The sequence below is a fragment of the Molothrus aeneus genome, chromosome 3, assembly GCF_037042795.1.
Source record: "Molothrus aeneus isolate 106 chromosome 3, BPBGC_Maene_1.0, whole genome shotgun sequence".
Taxonomy (NCBI): Eukaryota; Metazoa; Chordata; class Aves; order Passeriformes; family Icteridae; genus Molothrus; species Molothrus aeneus.
Window position 1 is genome coordinate 1,307,652 of NC_089648.1, and position 20,957 is coordinate 1,328,608.

General features: G+C 43.5%; 1 protein-coding gene and 1 long non-coding RNA gene across 4 annotated transcripts in view; one reads left to right on the top strand and one right to left on the bottom strand.

Annotated features, from left to right (window-relative positions):
- The window catches only part of PLCB1 (phospholipase C beta 1), a 328,677-nt gene that overhangs the window by 84,674 nt on the left and 223,046 nt on the right, over positions 1–20,957 (bottom strand). For all 3 annotated transcript variants that reach the window (XM_066546016.1, XM_066546017.1, XM_066546018.1), the window contains exons 10-12: positions 15,666–15,812; positions 7,760–7,917; positions 4,465–4,547 (exon numbers count right to left, since the gene is read on the bottom strand). In XM_066546016.1, the coding sequence (XP_066402113.1) occupies positions 4,465–4,547; positions 7,760–7,917; positions 15,666–15,812 (388 nt within the window). The remainder of the gene's footprint in view (positions 1–4,464; positions 4,548–7,759; positions 7,918–15,665; positions 15,813–20,957) is intronic.
- LOC136554200 (uncharacterized) overlaps positions 1–20,957 on the top strand; it is a 60,494-nt gene that overhangs the window by 27,225 nt on the left and 12,312 nt on the right. The gene's annotated exons all lie outside the window — the stretch shown is intronic.

Genomic DNA, 20,957 nt, shown 5'->3' on the forward strand with positions numbered 1-20,957 from the left:
GCACTTGGAGCTGGGGATGGAAAACCAAGCTGAAGACAAGCAAGGCAGCAGAACAAAGATCCCACATGGGAGAAGGTGGTGGAAGAGCAGATCAGGCTGGGACATTGTGTGGGTATTTCCAGCCCTCAGCTACCCAGGGAAACAAAGGCACCACTCCAGCAGAGTGTGCTGTGCCCTAAATCCAGGGGTCATTAGTGAGCTTCATTTCAGTCTGCTCCACCAGCATGTGCTCTGAACAGATCCATGCTCTCAGAAGCCAGCAAGTTCAAAGGACAACTCCTTGAATCAAAGGAGGGCATTTACTGAAACTGGAGTAATTAGATGTGACATCATCATCCTTACATGGGCACAACTCCAAAAAGAACTCTCCATAGGAAATGAAAAAACATAAAAAGCAAGAGTTAAATGTGTAATAAATTCCCAGTCACCACCACAGCTAGAACAAATTCTTCTGATCTTCTGTGTTTAATTACATGTTTACCTCAAAGAGAGCACAGTGAGAACTTTCATTTTTGCAAACAAGAAAAATGTAATGCAGCATGATGTTGGTTCAGCGTATAAATTCCAATGTCACTGCATCCCAGAGGCAGAAAGTGGGAAAATTATGTGAAAAACCAATAGGTTTTAATACCACAAAAAACCCTTGAGGTAGCAAACAAGGCCAAATGAGGAAAATCTTGACATTTCAAAATTACTTGTCTTTGTGAACTGGACTACGTGTACAAATATTTTTAAAAGCTCCAAAGAGGGGACAGAAAAAATTTAGGAGTAGCAGCATTTAACTGTGGGGTAGATCTTTGTGTTCCCTCTCTCCCTGACATACATACCTGTGTATGTACTGCTGCAAGGGACAGATCATTAGGAATAGCAGACTACATAGCCCTGTTTTAAGAAGTTGGAATACCTGTTTCTTTGTATTTCCCATTCTTTGAAAATTATGAACCAGAGCAACAGAAACACCAAGTTTTCTAAATCATTATGTTCCCCTAGTTTTGTTATGAAGTCAATACATTTCCCAAGTATTTCTGGGTCCACATCTCCTGTTGTGGGAAACTCTCTCAGCATTCGTGCATTGCAGTGAAAACTGGTTGTCTGAAAAGAGCTGACTTGATCTGCTTTATGATTTTCACTGTGCAGACACAGACAGGTGGCACACAGACTTGTTATAGGTGCCCCCAAAATGTGCCAGGGTGAGGGAACATAAAGTAGGAGCACGATACCTGGAGATACAGAAATATAAAGAACATTAAGAAATGTTTTCATGACCACAATTGTATTGCCTGCGCTTTGTTTTACTGTGTTTGTGTCATGCCTACAGTGAAGGTCAACCAGAGGCTCCTTGGCACAACTGCTGCTCCCAACATTACATTTTTATCACTTCTGCAGAGATACTTCCTCTGCATAAGACAAAGGCACAGATGCTTCCCAGAAGAGTCTAAAATAATTCAAAGCGTGGGATGAAAAAGTGATAAAAATCCTGTTAATATTTGAAGCAACAATTCCAGCCAGAAACCAGCAGTATGAATAACTGTAATTAAATTTAATCTTGGAAGCAATCTTATATGGATACTGCTCAAGGATCACTTAACCTTTTTGCTCTGTCATCAGTGCATTTCTAATTATAGAGTGTCTGCTTTCAGATTTGCAGATTGCTTATCGCCTTGCAAGCCCCATTTCAAACACCAAGGTCTCCCTGAGGTCTTCTCAGCATTTTCAGGGCACTCCTCTGCTTTTTTCACAGAGCCACAGCTTGGTTTAGTGGTCTTTTTTTCCAGTGGGCGTGTTTTGACTTCACTATAAAAATGATGACATACATAATATTTTATGTCATCTAAAAGTTACATGCTTGCCTCTTCTTAACTTTTCATTGCATACAAACAGGCAAAAAAATGACACTAATAGTGGAGTTATAGTACAGGAAATAAAATCCTTCACGTGCTGTGGAGATATTGGAGACGAGCCCTTCTAGGAGACACATCAAAGGAAAGCAAATGAGATGATTTACACAATGTGCTAAAAAGTGATTTTTCCTCAAGGTGGACAAAAAGTGTCAAAAATACTCCCATGAACATAAACCAGAAGAAAGAAAAATTGTGTTTTAAGTCCAGTGCTGATTAACACTGTCATATCTATGTGATGATGTGAAACTTATTTACCTCAGATAATTGCAGTCTGTTTACAAGCCATGAACACAGGCTAAAACCATATTTTTGTTTAAGCCAATGCCAGCATTTCTAGGGGAGCAGAATTTCACAAACGACTCTCACAGCTTGAGAAGCAGAAAAAATATTTGGTCCCCTAGAAGTAGGAACTGCTGAAACAGGATTGGCTTGACAGCAATTGTTAAAAAACGTTGGTACTTGTTGTTAACATTTAGGGCAAAGTCCAGCCTTAAGATCCAGGAGAAAAACAACATTCTAAGGAAATGGAAAGAGAAAAGAAGCATTCCATGAAATTAGGTGAACCTTTCTGTGAGTGACATCACTAATTGCAGATTTCTCCAGCAACTAGTGAAGGAATTAAAGGGTAATTGTGGAACCTGGTAAAATAACTAGAAATTATTTTCAGGCAAAGCAAAATCAGAAAACACACACACTGAATCTGATCATTTACCACAGCAGAAAAGAACCACTAGCAGGAAAGCCTCAGAAAGAGAAAACATTTGGTCAAGGTTTGGCAAACTTGCTTTGCTAAAAACCTGTGTCTTAGCAATGTATGGAAAAGGACATCAGAGAGCACACATCAGGTTAATTCCTCATTCCATGGCTGGGGGTTTCTGGAGAGAAAGCTCCAGTGCCTCCCATGGGGCAAGCTGTCAGTAACAGGAGTGCAGCAGGAGCCCTGCCTCCTTTCAGTCACATTCCTGCAGTGCCACCCTGCCTTTAGCTCTGACACCGCCTCATCTTGGGATTTTAAAGCCACTTTTGTATACAACTTCCATCTGACAGGAGTTTATTTCAGAAATCTTTTTACTTCTTCACCTTCCTAAAATAGAACAGATCACCCTGGAACAGTTGAAGGTTTAAGTCGTGACGACTTTAAAGGAAGAAAAATGTAACCCTTGTGGTTAAAATAATTTAGCTGTTGTTTTTCCTCTGCCTCATGTGAACAGAGTGAAAGTATATTATAATAAATCCAGCAGAATGAATACAAAATATAGTACTTTCAAAAATGATGGTTGCCATCTTTCCCAAAGGCCAGAGGCTGCATTTAGAAGCACTGTGAGTTCAAACCTACAGGAGCAGGTGAGTGCAAGCCCAAAGGGACACAAAGTACACCAAAAAGAAATGAGGAGGCCATTAGAAAAGGCAATTAAAGACAGCTTCTGTGTGGGCTTTCAGAGGCAGACAGCAGTAACTGAGCAGGATTTGAGTGACTCTTTGGATCACAACCATGTGGCCCCAAAGTGTGTGCAGAGCAAACACATATATGCCCCCAAAAGGTAAATTTGTACTCTGAGGTATTCAGGTAGTGAAGCTCAGCCCTCTGATTTTAAATTTTTCTACCTACATAATTTTTGATCAGTATTGTCACATCTGTTCTTAGAAACATTCTTACACAGCTGCTTCTACCAGTTCCTCCCCTTATGACAAGAATGTTCCTCCTAAAAAAATGGAAAAGCAGGTAGCCCTCCCCTTTTCCTCTTTCAGAAACAAAAGTGCCAACCTCATTTCTGATTTGTGTTAGAACATTCATAGCTGCTCCCAAGAATATTTTTATTTTACATTGAAAAAAAGCTCCCAAAAAACAAAAGCAAATCCAAAAATTAGTTTCTAAGTCCAAACTGCCCCCAGAAATGTTGGAAATGTTTTCACAGAAAAAAAGACCACAAAAGGGGAAAAGTTGAGGCCCAAGTTGTGTCAGTGTCACCCCACTTTGAACCATGTGGTCTCTACATTCAAAACCAAGGTTAATGTTTAAAAAAATCAGAACTATAAAAATGAAACAGATCACTGGGACAAAGCTAGAAGTGTTCTCATCTATTTTTTCTTTTCTTACACAGAAAAATTGTCCTTTTCTTGTAACTAAAAGAAAAACCAACTGAAATAGACTTATGCAAACTGTTATTTTTTGGCAGAAATTAACAGTTCCTGGCCATCCCCACCAGCTATTTTGCAGTCCTAGAAGTCCATGGTTCTGGCCTCTAACACGAGAGACAGACCAAGTGCTGAATGTGTTTGTGGCACAGAATAGGGTCACAAGCAGGGGAAATACTGCCTGGTTTTCTCTGGAGTATTGCTGCATTCCAGCAGGACATACTGAGTGAGAAGTTAACAAAATCCCTCTCACAGTCCAACTTCCCATCCCAAAGAAAAGATTCTCATTCAGGGAGGTTTTCAAGAACAGCCCCAATTTCACTTTTGGATAAGAGCTGTTGTTTGGGTCACAAGTGCACACACAGTTCCATGCCTAGACCTTACAGAAAATGAAACATCAGCCAAGAAAAAGATGGTAATTACTTACGAATCCACGTGGTTTTCAAAGGAAAGGAGGATTGGAAAGGGTGATGTCTTAAATGCACATTCAGCAATAGCTTCTATTACTTCCTAAAGAATCAAAATAAACACAGTTACAAACTTAACTCTCTAAAGAAGCAGAGTTTTAGCCTTTGAAGAGAGAAAAGACCCAACAAGCTCTGAAATCATTCCCTGAGATCAGACCTTCCTTCCTAAACATCCCAGAAAGCTCTGCATGTGCTCTTGCCACAACCTAATTTTTCAACCTGAACTATGATCGAATCTCCAAAACATCTGATGAGTCTCAAGCACCACATTTCTCAAGAAATTCCTTCTGTCTGCCATAATCAATAGTTTAAATGTAAAGCTTGGTTTTGGTGGGGAGTTGTTCCATGCCTGCAGCTACAGCCTTCATGTGCTATAATAAAAATGCTCTGACAAAGGCAGATCTTCCAAACATCATCAGCACAAGCATCTATCCATAAAATCCTTAGTTCCTCTGGCTCACATTTTAGGTTTTTATTTTTGTTTGTTTTTTTTTTAATGACAGAAATCCCTTTAAGGCAAAAGAAAGGAAAAAAGAAATCTTTACTCAATTAAAACAGCTGGTTCTGCGGTAATTATCAGAGAACTCAGAAAAGGAAAAGTCCATAAAGTTTCCTGTCAACCCTAAAGAAAATGGAAACCCTAAATCCAGTAGAAAAGTCATTTGACAATGATGATTTTAGTGAGGTGCACAATAAATGCACTCATAGTTACAAATTATGAAATGTTTCCCTCTTGGAACAAATCCCTCTTCCAGAAGAACACAGAAAACATTGAAGATTTTTCATATGCTGGGAAACTCTGGAGTTTCTGAGAGCCATAAGGCTCTGCCACACCAAATCATAAGGATGACTAAAACCTAAAAGATGTATTTATGCTAAACAAGCTTTCTCTGGGGATTCCTCTTGTTCATTTTCTGCACTTTTAGAGGCTCAACTGAGAAGCATAACAGCAAGAAATCCACTTCCTAAGAGAAGAGCTGAGCTTCTCATACATTCTTATGGCCCACTTGTTTTCAACTGCCCTCCTGCTGCAAGAGGGGAAGGAGCCCTGCATGAGTGAGGAAAATAAAATAACCTGGAGAGTGAAATTAGGATTGAGCTGATGAGATGTGAGGATGAAGAGCTCCGACACCAGTTCAGCGAAGGCAAATGCTCCATGGGTTAAAAATCAGATGAACTTTGTTTCAAATTCCTGCTCATGACCCAAGCAGTTGAGAGCCATCTCCCTCAACTGAAAGACTTGCAGCACTCAAACCCCATGCCTATAAACATAATGGTCAGAGGGACAGAAGCTGGCAGGCCCCAAACTTGGCCCCAGCTGCAGAATGCCTCACCTGGATCAGCTCTGCAGGGTTGAACAGGGGCACACACACAGAGAAGCCAGCAGGCTGAGCAAAATCCTGAGGCTGTGAGAGCCAGCAGACTGAGCAGAACCCCTGTGCCCTGGTCACAGCAGAAGCAGGAGCTGATACATGATTGAGCATTCAAGGCATGAAGTGATCCTCACACTCCTGACACTTGATTCCCTGCCATTTTGCTCCTCCCCAGCTCAGCAGCACTCTCTCAAACCACACTCTCAAACACTGAGTGTTTGAGTGTTGAAAAGAAACTGAGATGTTTCTCCACATTTTTCTGGGTGGATTAAAAAATGCCTGCCCTGAAATGACCTATGAAATACTCCTGAGGAGGTTTAAAATACTTCCCAATATCTCTCCTGCCAGCACAGTGCCAAGGGTTGAACATCTAAATATCCAGGGATAATCCTCGTTCCTGCTAATGATCCTTTTAAAAATCAGATTAACTTTGTTTTAAATTCCTGCTCATGACCAAAGCAGTCGAGAGCCATCTCCCTCAATTAAAAGACTTCCAGCAATCAAACCCCATGCCTATAAACATAATTGGCTTCCCATAAACATAACTGGGAAGTTAATAACAAACGTGCAAGAAGGTTGTTTTGCGTGTTTCTGTGATTACCTCAATCAGGGAAGAATTAGAGAAAGCAAACTGGAAAAAAAAGAGGATTGTTCTGGTACAAGTGACAATTAGTGCTCTGTCTGTGGCAGACCTGCTTGCTTTCTTCCCTAAAGAAAGGCACTAGAAGACAAAAAACCCCACCCAACAACAGGTTTCAAGTATGGGAGAAAGGTTTCAAAGATGCAGCCACATGTAATCCCCACAACATAAGGAAAGTCAGCAATGAACATTTTCCCACATATTCTTGCACACAATAAATGTGTGCTAGAAATGTATTTCCATGGTGAGTTAGCGTCTCAGATGAAGAAGAAATATTTCTTCACACTTCAAAAATGATTTCCTGAGGTATCATTATAAGCTGTGCTGACTACCAATCCTAATACTACAGGCAAACACCTCCATTATGCTCCTCTAACACCTCAGATTAAAAACATCTTTAAGAAGGACAAGGAGATAACAATTTAAGGTTATTGCTAATGGTATGGTCTCTACCTTATACTGCAGAAAAGGAAATGGAAGATGAAATTCAATAATAAAGATATGTTTGGGGTTTGAATGGCACAAATATCCCTTCACAGTCTCCAAAGATGCTGATTTTTCTTTTTCACCCTCCAGTGCTTTGGGTCTGGTCCCAAGCATCGGGGATAACACTGCACACACACTTCTTAATTGTTTTTAAATATAATGCCAAGTGTCTGGGTCCTGTGCATGCAGCCTGCCCACCTGGCCATGAGCAGCATATTCTCTGCCCACAGGAATTTAAAGGCTTGCAAATTGTTGAGATCTGGCTGCTACTTCCTGTCCCAGTTCAGGACTTTGGCCTCCCACTGCCAGTGACCAGGCAGAGAGGAGAAAGGAGTGAACTGGTGTGCTGGTTACTGCTGACCAAACCCTGTCCAGCTCTGTCCCCTGGCAGTTGCTCCTCCCAGTGCCTCCACACCCCCATTTGTGTCTGTGCAGAGCCAGCTGTGGTGGCTGTGCCTGGTCCTTCAGCCCTGGCTGTGGCTTCTGTCCCTGTGAGATTTGCTGCAGGGACGTGCACAGGAGCATGGACCTGGGCATGGAGCCCAGTGCCCAGATGGCACTGAAAAATTATCCCTTTTCCTCACAGTGCCCTGACCACCAGCAGCCTCTCCCCACACAAGCTCCAAATGCTGCAGCTCTTCTCTCCCAGCCATTCCGTGCTGCTCTGCCATTTCCTCCTGCGGCAGCTTTTGGCCCTCCCATTTCTGCCCGTGGCAGTGATGGCTGTGCAGGAGCAGAGCCCAGCTGAAGGTGTACCTTGAAGGAGATCTCGGTGGTCATGGTGAAGCCGTGGGTGATGACGGGCTCCTCCTCGGCCGTGCGGCCCTTCCAGCAGTCCAGCTCCACGCAGCGGCAGCCCGACAGCAGCACCTGCCGGTACATCTCCACCGAGGAGTTGCCAGCCAGCTGCCCAGCTGCACAGAGCACAGGGACAGGGAGGTCATGCTGGGCCCCAGGAAGGGATAAAACTGATCCCACAATAACAGACTTACAGCAGCTTTGGCCCTTGGCTGAGAGGGGTAACGCGCTCATCGCTCCAAAGAACATGAACAGCGTGAGAACGCAATGAAATCCCTCTGGCACAGTCAATGCCATGGTCTGGATCCATCCCTCTGGCACAGTCAGGGTCATGGTCTGGATCCATCCCTCCGGCACAGTCAATGCCATGGTCTGGATCCATCCCTCCGGCACAGTCAATGCCATGGTCTGGATCCATCCCTCAGGCACAGTCAATGCCATGGTCTGGATCCATCCCATTGACTTTGGCACAGTCAATGCCATGGTCTGGATCCATCCCTCCGGCACAGTCAATGCCATGGTCTGGATCCATCCCTCTGGCACAGTCAATGCCATGGTCTGGATCCATCCCTCTGGCACAGTCAATGCCATGCTCTGGATCCATCCCATTGACTTTGGCACAGTCAATGCCATGGTCTGGATCCATCCCTCTGGCACAGTCAATGCCATGGTCTGGATCCATCCCTCTGGCACAGTCAGTGCCATGGTCTGGATCCATCCCATTGACTTTGGCACAGTCAATGCCATGGTCTGGATCCATCCCTCTGGCACAGTCAGTGCCGTGGTCTGGATCCATCCCTCTGGCACAGTCAATGCCATGGTCTGGATCCATCCCTCTGGCACAGTCAGTGCCGTGGTCTGGATCCATCCCTCTGGCACAGTCAATGCCATGGTCTGGATCCATCCCTCTGGCACAGTCAATGCCATGGTCTGGATCCATCCCTCTGGCACAGTCAGTGCCGTGGTCTGGATCCATCCCTCTGGCACAGTCAGTGCCGTGGTCTGGATCCATCCCTCTGGCACAGTCAATGCCATGGTCTGGATCCATCCCATTGACTTTGGCACAGTCAGGGTCATGGTCTGGATCCATCCCATTGACTTTGGCACAGTCAGGGTCATGGTCTGGATCCATCCCATTGACTTTGGCACAGTCAGGGTCATGGTCTGGATCCATCCCTCTGGCACAGTCAATGCCATGGTCTGGATCCATCCCTCTGGCACAGTCAGGGTCATGGTCTGGATCCATCCCATTGACTTTGGCACAGTCAGGGTCATGGTCTGGATCCATCCCATTGACTTTGGCACAGTCAATGCCATGGTCTGGATCCATCCCTCTGGCACAGTCAATGCCATGGTCTGGATCCATCCCTCTGGCACAGTCAGGGTCATGGTCTGGATCCATCCCATTGACTTTGGCACAGTCAGGGTCATGGTCTGGATCCATCCCATTGACTTTGGCACAGTCAGGGTCATGGTCTGGATCCATCCCTCTGGCACAGTCAATGCCATGGTCTGGATCCATCCCTCTGGCACAGTCAATGCCATGGTCTGGGTCCATCCCTCTGGCACAGTCAGTGCCGTGGTCTGGATCCTGCCCTCAGTCTGTCAGAGAAATAACCCAGCTGAAGCCAGGTCCAAAGCTTCTGATGGGCAGCATCAAATACATGAAATCAAATAATAATAGCAATAATAACAACAGCAACAACAATGATAATAAACAACAACAATAACAACTTAGTTCATAAGATTTTGTTATCCCTTGACCAGCAATGTGAAATTCAGACTCAGGAGAGCAAGACTACATTTTCTCACACCATGCAATGCAGATTAGTACGAGATGAAACAAACCCCCTGCAGTCACTAATGGCATCACCATTAGGTCTCAAATCAATATTTAATATGCTAACCACTGCAATGAGCTGGTCAGTTAAATTTCCCTGATGTGATACTGTATTATGCAGGGAGAAATTCAATTAAACTGTCCTTTTCCAATAATGAGATAATATAAATCTAAAAATTAAGAAGGAAAAACTCTTTTTTTCCAAACTTGCAAAGTATTAAAAAAGAAACCCAAACCCAACCCAACAAAGAAGTCCAGCTGGATTCAGGGAAGGGTACCCAGCCAGGTTGTCTTCATCTGCTGCAACAGGTTTGATTCCAGTCATTCAGATACAAATCTCTTGCAGCAGAGAGGGAACAGTAATGGAAGAATGGCTTTGTGCCTCTTTTAGATGTGAAGAAAATGGATGCAGTTTCCTCCTTCCTAGCAGTCTTGCTGAGAAAATCTTCCTGGATTTCTCGAAGGAAATTAATTTTCTTTTTAAGGAAGCAGTGAGTTCATTTACAGTGAAGATTCTTTGCTGACTGGGGACATATAAATACTTCATCTAGACTGGCATATACTATAATGCAGATGAATCCTCATTTTATTGTCTCTGTGATTCTGTGTTTAGGTCTTATGCTGGGAAATACACATTTTGGGATTTGCTTCACAAAAAGCATTGTCTGCTTTTGCTCTGTTCTTACCTTGTACTAAAACCTGTGTAGCAGAACCCCTTACTTGCAAATCCCTGTTTACAGTTTGTCTGATACATGAGGTGGAGCAATCATAACTACTCCACAAGGTATTAACGTTACTCCTGTTGAAATCCATCAGAATTCTCAGCTCCTGCTGGAACCAGTGACAAATATCTGTTAATAACAGAAGGAACTGGCCAGGGCTGGAAAGCTCTGAAAATCCAAATGGAGTCAGCAAAGTGACAACGTGTCTCTTTCTTTCTTTTTCTGTGGGAATTTAGCTGTTTCCTGTTTCACCTTTGATTATGGCAGATTATCTCTCCTCACACAAAAACCTTTTTGGTGCAATTCCGATGTCTGGGTTAAGTAGTGGCTCTTTTTCTTTGCAGGATGCCAACAAGCATAAGCATGGATCAGGGAATAACAACTCACATTTCCATGTACTTATCCCTGAGCATCTGCTGATGAAATCTTGGCTCTCATAGGGATCCACTGAACTCTACTGCCTAAAAACCCCATTTTCACTTAAAAAACTCCTCTAATGTTGTCTTTCTTTTCCCTCAGAGCACACAGAGTTTAGATTAACAAAGTGTTTCCCAAGAGACTCCTGGTGGTTATCAGTGCTAAGTGTTTTGGGCTCAGAGATCCTTCACCTTCCAAAGTGCTTAAGTAAATCATGACATGCATCATTTGCCACATGACACTTCCCACACCACCTTATTAATAAGGCTCAGACATTTTGGAAGGATTCCTGCAAAGGATAAGAGGATATTCAACCTCCAAACCACACAACTTTCAGAAGGACCCCCAGGCAGAGTGTAAAATGCTAGCACATGTTTAAGAGTCCCAACAGCTTCTTTTTCTGAAATACAGAATATGAGAAATGTTCTCCCAAATGTGGGGGTTTTGCATACATTATTTAGAAATGTCTCCTTGTTTGCATTTAGTTTAAAATAGCCCTTTTGCATTCTAAAATGTGATAACACAGACACTAAAGGGAACACTTCCAGTATATTTTTAATAGCTTGAGTACAGATCAATTTTTCAATACTGGAAATTGAAAGCATTATGTATTCCCTTCTACAATACAAGCAGTGTCTACAGTAACACCATGCATAACATTTGCATCCCATCACCCTATGTGAGCTAAGGAGAAATGGATTTTGACAAAAAATTCACTTTTCAGAAAAATGGCATCGGCTAAACAATACCTGACAGGACAGTATGCAAAATGAGCTGGTGCTGACTGATGTGAGGATATGACCCAGGGTTCCCCACACAGAGCACTTCCACTTCCACACCTCTGGAACTTGAAGCTGCTCCTGTCTCAGGAAGTGCATCCTTGCTGGGTTCATCCACCACTGTTTTCCCAAGTGAAAGTTATTTGCAATACACGGAGTTAAAACGTGGTTGCTATCTGTTTAAGATACCTTTCCTCCCCAAACTGGGGGATTTTTGGACCCAGCTATTGGGAATCACCTGACTCTCCACTATTCTAGAACCAGAGGCTGGTCTATCCCTCTGTCCCAGCAGTTTCTCCCAGCACGAGGTGCCTGTATCCTCCCTTTGCTGGGCATGAACATGAGTTCCTACATCTCCTCTCTCCAGACAAGTCCTGGAGGAGCACCAGTGCCCTGGATCATCACACACTGGGGGTTGCAGTGTGAAAATCAGAGCCCCACACAGAGCTCCTCACTCCAGCAGCCACACAAGGTGCTGGCAGCTGGGATTTTTTAGACCCAGCCCATTTATCTGAGTTCATTTTGCTCCTGAGCTATTTCCCACTTTTGGCATTTGTTTTCTAGTCCAAGGTTCTGTTAACTCATGCGAAAATAACTGTAAATTTACTATTTTAGATTGGTTTACATGGGAACAAACGTTTGGGGCAAGCAGGACAAGCAGCTCAGACCCCACACTGTGACACCCTCTGCTCCTGCCTGTAATTCAGCCAGAATCAGGCTCTCAGCCTCCTTGCCTGTTGTTTTGAGCACTTCCCACTGGACCAAAGCAGGACTTTGGTGGGGCCAGCAGCAGGGAGGTGTCCCCAGCTTTCCTCCCCTTCCCTGTGGAACCTGCTCTGGAGGCTTGGAGGTGAGGAAGGTTTCAGGGAAGGGCTGAGAGCAGATAATCAGCAGCAGCAGTGGGACTGAGGAAGCACTGGGAGCAGAAGAGCTGTAGGATGGTGGATGAGAGGTCACAGGCAGCAAGAGAGAAGAGAACTGCCCCGGTGAAACATTTTTCTAGGAACAACTGGAATACCAACTGTAAGCAGGGTGAGGGTGGATGGGATAGTCCCACACTGGCTACACATGCTCAGCTGAGATTATTGTTCCTTTTAGCCAAAAAATGTGTTAAAGGTGTGGGATTTAGTATTTTGCATTTCCCATAAACAACAGCAAGTTGTTTGCCCAGCCCTCAAAACATGTAAAGCTGAGTGTGACACGTCATCATTTGTCTCTGACTTTGTGTGCTGCTGAAAGAAATGTTGCCCAAAAAAATCACTCCCCTCTGTGCCCACAGCAGGAACCTGAGGTGAGACTCCAGGAAAAAGCAGGGTTGCACTTTAAGGGTTCAAAGGAATAAAGAATTAAATATGATACCAGTGAGAAAAAAAGATGAGACAGTAAAAAAAGTTTCTCAAAGATGACATTTCTTTAAGTTAGCCTAGGTTCACTGCAAATCACTTCTTTCTTCATGGGCTTTTACCTTTGTTCTTAAAAATTACATTTCCCTAAGAATAAAGAAAGCAGTAACACTTCTAAATAAATAATCAGGACTTGATGTACTGCCAAGGGTTTCTACTAAAGGCTAGGAAAGTGATCAGCATAATTAAAAATAAATTCAGAGAGTGCACATGGTGCTTTTTATGTTATCATGTTGTTTCTTTGTGCATGCTTTTTCTGGTTTAAAAAAACTAACAAAGGGATAGATAATTGGTAGGGCATTAAGCTCAGTAATCATAAAGTAATGCCAGGCTGAATGGTTTTCTTATTGTCCTGATAATTATTACATGACTAGTTGCTATTTCATGGCCTCAGTCAGGGCAAAGGTGCTTCCAAGGCTTCCCTTCCAGAGCCATGAGCACTTGAGCAGATCCTTCAGACTCTTTTTGGGAAAAGGAACAGCCTGCCACCATTAATTTCATTAACTGCACTTCCTTGTTGGAAGAAAGCAAATGGGAGCGTGATTGCTGTGTCCCATGCAGGTTCAGAGCAAAATCCCAGGCTGTCAGTTTTTGTACGGCACAGATAAAAATCAAATCATGAGTCCCATTGTCGGCCAGCTGCCACACATTCACTGCACATAATGAACGCACCGAAAGGGAAGGGCCTGTGGTTGGTGCCTGAAATGTGAAAACATGCACTCTAAAAAGGAATTTGAAAGAGTTTCAAACTTCTCTTGCACTATCCCCTGGGTTTATCCTGATTTACTCCCCCCGGTTTACTAAGCTAGGAATATTTTGTCAAATTAAGGCTGAAGATCATGTTTCCAAATATAGCCTCTGAAGTTCCTTGGAAATGCAGGCAAATAAACCTGTAGATGCAATCTGAGATGATTTGCAGACTTTCACATCCAAGTCAAAGCAAGTGCAGCAAGTGTCAAGGTAAATAATTAAACGTGTGAGGTCACCTGTAGTGCAGCTAAAAAAATAGAATAGGTTGGACTAATCACAAATCCTTTATTCTTTGGGGTTAGGCTTTTGTACCTCTAAACCTTTGGAACACATCTCTGTCCTGGCCAGCCCTGATAAAAATCTGTGGTATGGACCTGGCTATAAATTCCTGCTGGTAGAGGGGAGGGTAGTCTTTTATCTCTTCAGATCAACCTTAAATTGCATGGTCTCTAAACCTCCTGTGGGCCTGTGCTTCTCCTTTGGCACTGCAGCTTGACTGTTTTCTTCCAGAATATCTGCATGAAGCTGCAGCATCTGCCTTAAGCACCAGCTAATCCTCAGTGACAGAACAAAGTCCTTATTGGAGGTAAGAGGTCTGCAAAGCATCACAGTTAAAAATTGCTTTTGCTTTGGCCATGTCTTCACTCCACCAAAGGGCATAAGTTTCTGCATATTGGAATCGTGACTTAGAAGTGGCCACGCTGATTTTTGTTTCTTTTAATTCAGAGAAAGAAAATCCCTGTCAAAACAAATGCTCGTGTGACAAGCTCTAGCACAAAACACGTTTTACAGCTGAGATATAAACCCTTGACAAATGGTGTCTAATGGAAACAATGACAGTTCATTCACTCTGTGAAAGCTGGCAAAGGTGCTGGAGAAAGAGCTGTAACAAACACAGAGCAGATGAAAATAATTCCCCTGAGGTCTGTTTACAGTGGCCATCACCAGTGCCTGGGCTTGTTTATGTTTTGGCATACTGGCACTCTGAAGGAGCTGGTCAGTTAAGGCCACTCTGTTAATAGCATTAAGAAGCCTACATTACACATAAACCACATTTTTAGCACTCAGTGCAGCATCATTTTTTAAAATTAAACATAATGCTAAGTCATCAGCAAACATGGCAGGACAAAGCAAACATCAAATCAAACAGGAGAGAACCCTCTGTGCACATCTGCTTGCCCCAAACATTTGTTCCCAAACCAAACTAAAATAGTAAATTTACAATTATTTTCTCACGAGTTAACAGAACCTTGGACTAGAAAACAAATGCCAAAAGTCAAATTCCTAAACTGCCTTAGCTTTTCCTGAGTCTTAAAGCATTGTTGACTTTGCTGTGCAAACAACACAGTTCAGACTGTAACTCTAATTAACAGGAGCTTCTGGGTGCTCAGCCTTTTGAAAAACATGACAGCACCTAAAAGCTTCAGCTCAGATGTCAGATATTGTCAGGGAACAGATCTCCCTCCTTGCACTTATGGGCTGTCAGAAAGTTATGTGCCATGCTGGACCTCCCTCATCTCTGAATCACAGCAAATTTCATGGAGCACAGCGAGCTGCCAGATTTCATGTCTATGGGCAAATTTATGAGCTACAGAGATGTTTCCCATATTCTGCTTTGCACCCTTGTCCTTCTGTCTTGGTTGCCATAAAAAGTACAATGTTCATTCTTCTCCCTGCAGATGGGCCTTAATCTGCAATCCCATTTGAGAGAAACTTTCCAGGGACTTCATTGGGTTTCTGACCAGGCCTTATGTGAACAAAGCAACTGCTGCTCACCTGTTAATTCAAGTATCTTTGATGCACTTGTGCTGCAGCTGCAACAAAAATCAAGTGCCACCCTTGCTTCCCTGAAGAATGAACTCCAGCATGTGTTTAATGCTGCTGCTTTCAGTGTATTTTATGTTACCACTGAAAACACACAGAACTCTTGCAAGGTCAGACACTAGATGGTACCTGTGAGGTAGGTGTTGTGTGAGGAGTTGATGAAGTAGTGTGACAGTGGCTGAGACATGTCCTCATTCAAGTCCAGTTTCTCAGGGGGGACGACGCCGTTCTCCTCCCCGCTCAGGTAGCGCATGAAGCCATCCACGGAGATCTGTCCTGAGGGAGCAACCAGGGAGAGCACAGTCAGTCCCAGCTGCACGCTCTGGGACAGGCAGGTTACAGTGGCACCTTTTATCTCTGGATTTATAACAGAAAGATTTAAAGGTATGTTTGGCTATAAAAAGAGACAAGAGACACATACTACAAAGACACGACAGGGACACGACAAATTCACACCTTTTATTTTTTTGGCTTTTTGCATTAAAGTTATCTTAGCCCAAAAATTTTCATGAAACTCCAGAAAGTATCCATTGTGCTTTATATAGTTCAAGCTGTAGAGTTAATTGGCTTGTCTTTTTCTCTCCCCACTGTCATGTTAAATTTGATCTGATGTCTCTTCTTGGGATGGAGCCACAGCAGAAGCCATGCCAGCAGCTACAGCCCTCAGTGAGATCCTTCTCTCTGCAGGGTTTGGAGCTTGCCAGCACAAGAAATTTATTTTTCTTCCCCTTTAAACACCTCTTCTCTAATTTATCTGATTAATTACAATTCCCCTCCCTATGGGGTCACTCAGTAGTGCTTTGTTAAAACACTTAAAACCAGCACAAACATAAAAATGCCTCCTTTTTCCTGAGGCACCTGGCAATTGAAATGTTCAGCACAACTCACTCAGTGCCACAGAGGCACCTCCTGCTGAAGAGGGCGAGAGCTTCCTCATCCTCCCCGTCTCCCTTTAGCCTCTTTTCCTCACACTCTGCACCTTCCCTGCCTCACTCTGCTTTTTTCCCCTCACACTTTGCACTCTTTCTGCACTTCTGCCCTTTTTCTCTCTCACACTCCGCACTTTTTTCTCCTGACACTTTGCAGATTTTTGACTGGATTCCCAAAGCACACATAAGTGGCCAGCTAAAGTTTGGTAAATAACAGATCCATTTTAATGTTTTTATTGTGCACTGGAACAGGCCTGAAAAACATAAGAAAGTGTAGAGGAGAAATACAAAAGGGTCTAATGTATACTTAGCCACAGACGTTCCCAATACCTCAAAATCAGAAATAGGTAGCTGCACACTTGCACAAAGATTATCTAGGCTTGGCTCTAGCTCTAGAAATGCACCTGAATGAAAAACTTCCAAGAGTTTGGAAAGGCACTGCCCAGCGTGGAAGTGTCTCTCTGGCCTCTCTCTGTATTTGCACACTCGTGCAGAAATACTTGAGGCAGTTTCTTAGCAAGTGGTTCCACAGAACACCTCAAACTGCTGCTCCATGCAACCTTCAGCGTGGTAGAAATTGATGCAGAGATCAAAAAAGAACCACCACGTTGGGAACCAAGTGAATTCAACAGAATGTGGCATTTTTTCATTACAATTTTATAGAAAGGAGAAGTAATTTCCTACTAGAAGAGGAGTATGTTGAGAGGTTTTATTGAATTTCCTGACTGTGATCAGCTTCATTATATGGAACACGGGAAGTGTGTGTGCAGCCTGATCTTTTTCTGCATCCCTGGCTCCACCTGATTGTTCCAAAAGAGTTACAAGAGAGAGAAAAAAGAAAAGAGAAGCACAAATGAAGTGGCCAGTTCTACACATTTCACAAGAATCCCTTACTAACTCCAGCTACACAATCCCATACCTTTCAAGATCTATTACAAGGGATCAAATACATGAATGTTCCCAGTTAAAAGAGAAAACCACATAAAAATGTAACTGTTGCTTTGTCCACAAGCATCAAGGCTCTTTTCTAGTCAACATTTGCCACTTCTGTTATCCCAGATCCTTTTTCCTGGAGCAGTCTTCAGGCAGGTGACACACTTCTGGCAAATGATTTATCAAAATTTCACAGAATTTCCAGGGGTAATTAAGTGAATCCTCTTTTCCACGGTTCTTAGATCTTGTCAACATTCATCAATCCAAATGTTTTCCTCTGTAGCTCATGAGATCTGGACTATCCCCATTCCCTGGGAGATGTTGATCACACGTTTGCCATGAAGCAGGAATTCCAACCATGCAGTGGTTGGTAGGACAGACAGTGAATGCACTTCTCAGAGGCTCCTCTGTTTGAAGATTTACTGTGTTATCACTCAGTAATAGTGTGATAACACACTCCTAGTGTGCTATCTTAGTCCTGTTTGGCCAGATCCAGAGAACCAGGCCTGTTTCTCCTGTGGGGCATGTGACACCACTGGGGCAGACGCAGGTGACAGCCCATGGAAAACTGTTCCCATGCAGCCTCCAGGGCTGGAAAAAGCTGCTTTTGACACAGAAATCCTTCTCCCAGAGCCTAATAAGACACAGGTAGCTTGACCAGATCCTGATTTCTCACCGCCTCTAGCAGCCAGCATGACCAGCATGGTGCCTGGATGTGGAAATGCTCCTGTGTCCCTGGGAGCTTGCCAGCTCTCAGCATCAGGATGTAAACAAACCCTGCTCACTCAACACCTGCTCAAAGACATCAGGCTTCAAAGCAGGCTCCAGCTTCCAAAAGAAGCTGCTCCTGCAGTTCTGTGCCCTCTGCAGAGGTCCAGGATCAGACCAAAACACCAGCAGTGCAGTACCCTGGGGGAGATTTAATAAAGGTGCAGCTAACCCTGAGAACTTCTCAAACAGCTGTTTGATCTAAACCTCATCCTCTTATTTTGATGTGCAGCTACCTAATTTTCCTAAGCTCTATGACAATTTTCCTTGCCCAGCCTGCTCCCAGGAGCCTTCCAGTCCTCCAGGAAAAGTCTTGGGATAGAAAACAAGAGAGGCACAGCAGAAAAGACAATGAACGTGAGCACTTTTCTTTGCATTTCATTCTTGCAACTTTAACAACAGCTTTCACCTGTCCCTTAAAGTTTGTGGATGATCTGTATGACAATTAAAATATGCATTTGCTTGTGCACAGTAAACAGGTTAGGCCACATGGATTTTAAACACTTCTCTCTGTATATTTGCAAACGTCATAGTGCTTTCCCTTTGTTTACAGCCATGCTGTTATCCACTCAGTTATAATGTAACTGGGAATCACCATTGTGCCAAGAGATATTATTAAAGCAAAAAAAGAAAACAAACAAAATGAAGCCAGACAATTAATTGGCACCTTGCATCTCCCAGTCAGCAGCACAGAACTGCAATGGTATTTTGCCTGACAGTGAAATCAGGTTTATTCCAATGCTATCTGTAATAATAATCACATTTGCTGTAATCCCACACAATTGAGCAGCCCTCTCAATTTGAAGATAAGAATCCAACAAGCAAAGCAGACACTTGATAATCCAGTGAGAGATCTGTGAATCGTGTCCCATTGGAACTCTCTCTCACAAACAAGCCCTGCAATTCAGCTCATGAGGGATTAAAATTTCATGCACAGTGTGGAGCAGAAGGCACAGATCCTGGTGTGTCTCCTGACACTGGGCACACATTAGCTACTGTCTGCCCTCTGCCCCTGTCAGCCTGCAGAGAAGCTCCCAAGATGAATTTCCATGGCATTCACACTGTGTGGGACACAGCACGCCAGAGCTGCTCTGGTGGCACTTGCAGGGTTTGCATCCAAGTGGTGCTGAAAGCTGCTTGGCTTTCCAGACACATTTCTGCTGCTCTATTGCTCGGGGGTTGTTATCATCTCATTGCAAAGTTCCATACCTTCTTGGTGATTTCTCATGGGCAGCTCCTCACAGCACTGACTGCCTCTTCCTCACAGCACAGCCAAAACCTCCATCCCTCTCCTCAGCCAGCAAACCCACCCTTTTGTAGCACTCTTCTTCATATTGGGCACAGCTGTGGCCTGTTAAGGGCAGGCCTGTTCCTGATCTTTGGGGATTGGTACAGCTGCAACTCCTCAGCTGTGAGATTACCTTCTGCACTATCTGTATTTTCTTACATTCTATCCCCCCACAGGTGGTAACTGCAGTTTCCGCTTATTTGGTTTTGCAAACCAGGGCAGGACAGGACTGTCCCACTGCATGTCCACTCTCTGCCACTCTTGGTGGCAAAGTCACCCCAAGGAGAGAACACTGTACGAGCTCAGCCCAGACTGCAAAGACCCCAGCCCCACAACTGGGTAAAGACCTCACCCCAGTTATCCTAGTGCTGCTTTGTTTTGGAAAAAACAGTGAGCATGGCAAAGACCCTCAGGCCTCAGGTCAGGATCTGCAGATACATCAAAACATCAGAGTAGCAGCCACCATTTACACACTGGGGGCAGAAATCTTCAGTAGCTCCTCCAGTTCAGCAGTTCTCTCAATGATCAGTAAGGGCAAAAATTCCCACTAGTCAGCCTTATCAAATTAATAAGCAGAGGAACAGCAATATATCTGAATTACTGCATCTGATTACTAGTGAAGCATTTAATGAAGTTTTAAACTCTGATTTTTCCTAATTGGAAAAACTAATCTGTAAAAAAGCTCAGATAGAAATAAACTGAGGTCAGCTTAAAAGACAGGGTTTCTTTGAATTTGAAAGCTGAACTGCACAAAAAGTCCAGAGGCTGATCACTGATCAGTGGTAGGTCTGGTTTCATAAAGTCCTTAATAATGTGAAAAAGTAGAATCAACAACGTAGGGTTTAAAAACCAGACGGTTCTCTGGTGGCTGTTAGCAAAGCAAGAGGGCAAAGCTGTCATGAACCAGGTAAATGGGACACAAACCAAAGGAGAACACACAAATAACAATTCAAGCTTCATAGCTAATCACTGGAGCAAAGAAAAATCCAAAATACAGAGGTGAACAGGGAAGAAGATGCATTGGAATCTATCACCCTGAGAAACAGATGAGATGCAGAGATCAGCAAGCCATCTGTAAAGGAAGCTGCATCAAAAAAGCTGATTAAGAAAAAGGAATTAAACAGGTAATGAGACCAGAGTGAGCACTAGAAAACTTGGGGTGTGTGTCTGGAAAAGCTTGGCAGTGCTTCAATTAAGTGTGCTAGGAAACAGTCTTGCAGTGGATTTATTGGTTGTGTCATTGCTTAAATCCTTTAAAATCAAAGCAGGACAATATCCTGTTGTGCTCAAGTCTCATTTCCTTTCCCTAAACTTGGAGGAAAACATAATGGATCCAATCCTGCCCTCAGTTCTAGTCCCTGAAATACCTTCTGTAATTAGAGTTACCTGGCCACAAACCAAAACAAGCTGTCGTGGGGAACATGTTCTTGAAAGAGAAATGGAAAACTCCCTCAGTAAGAAAGGAACAGAGCAAGATTCCTTAGTCTAGCCCTGAATGGGTAC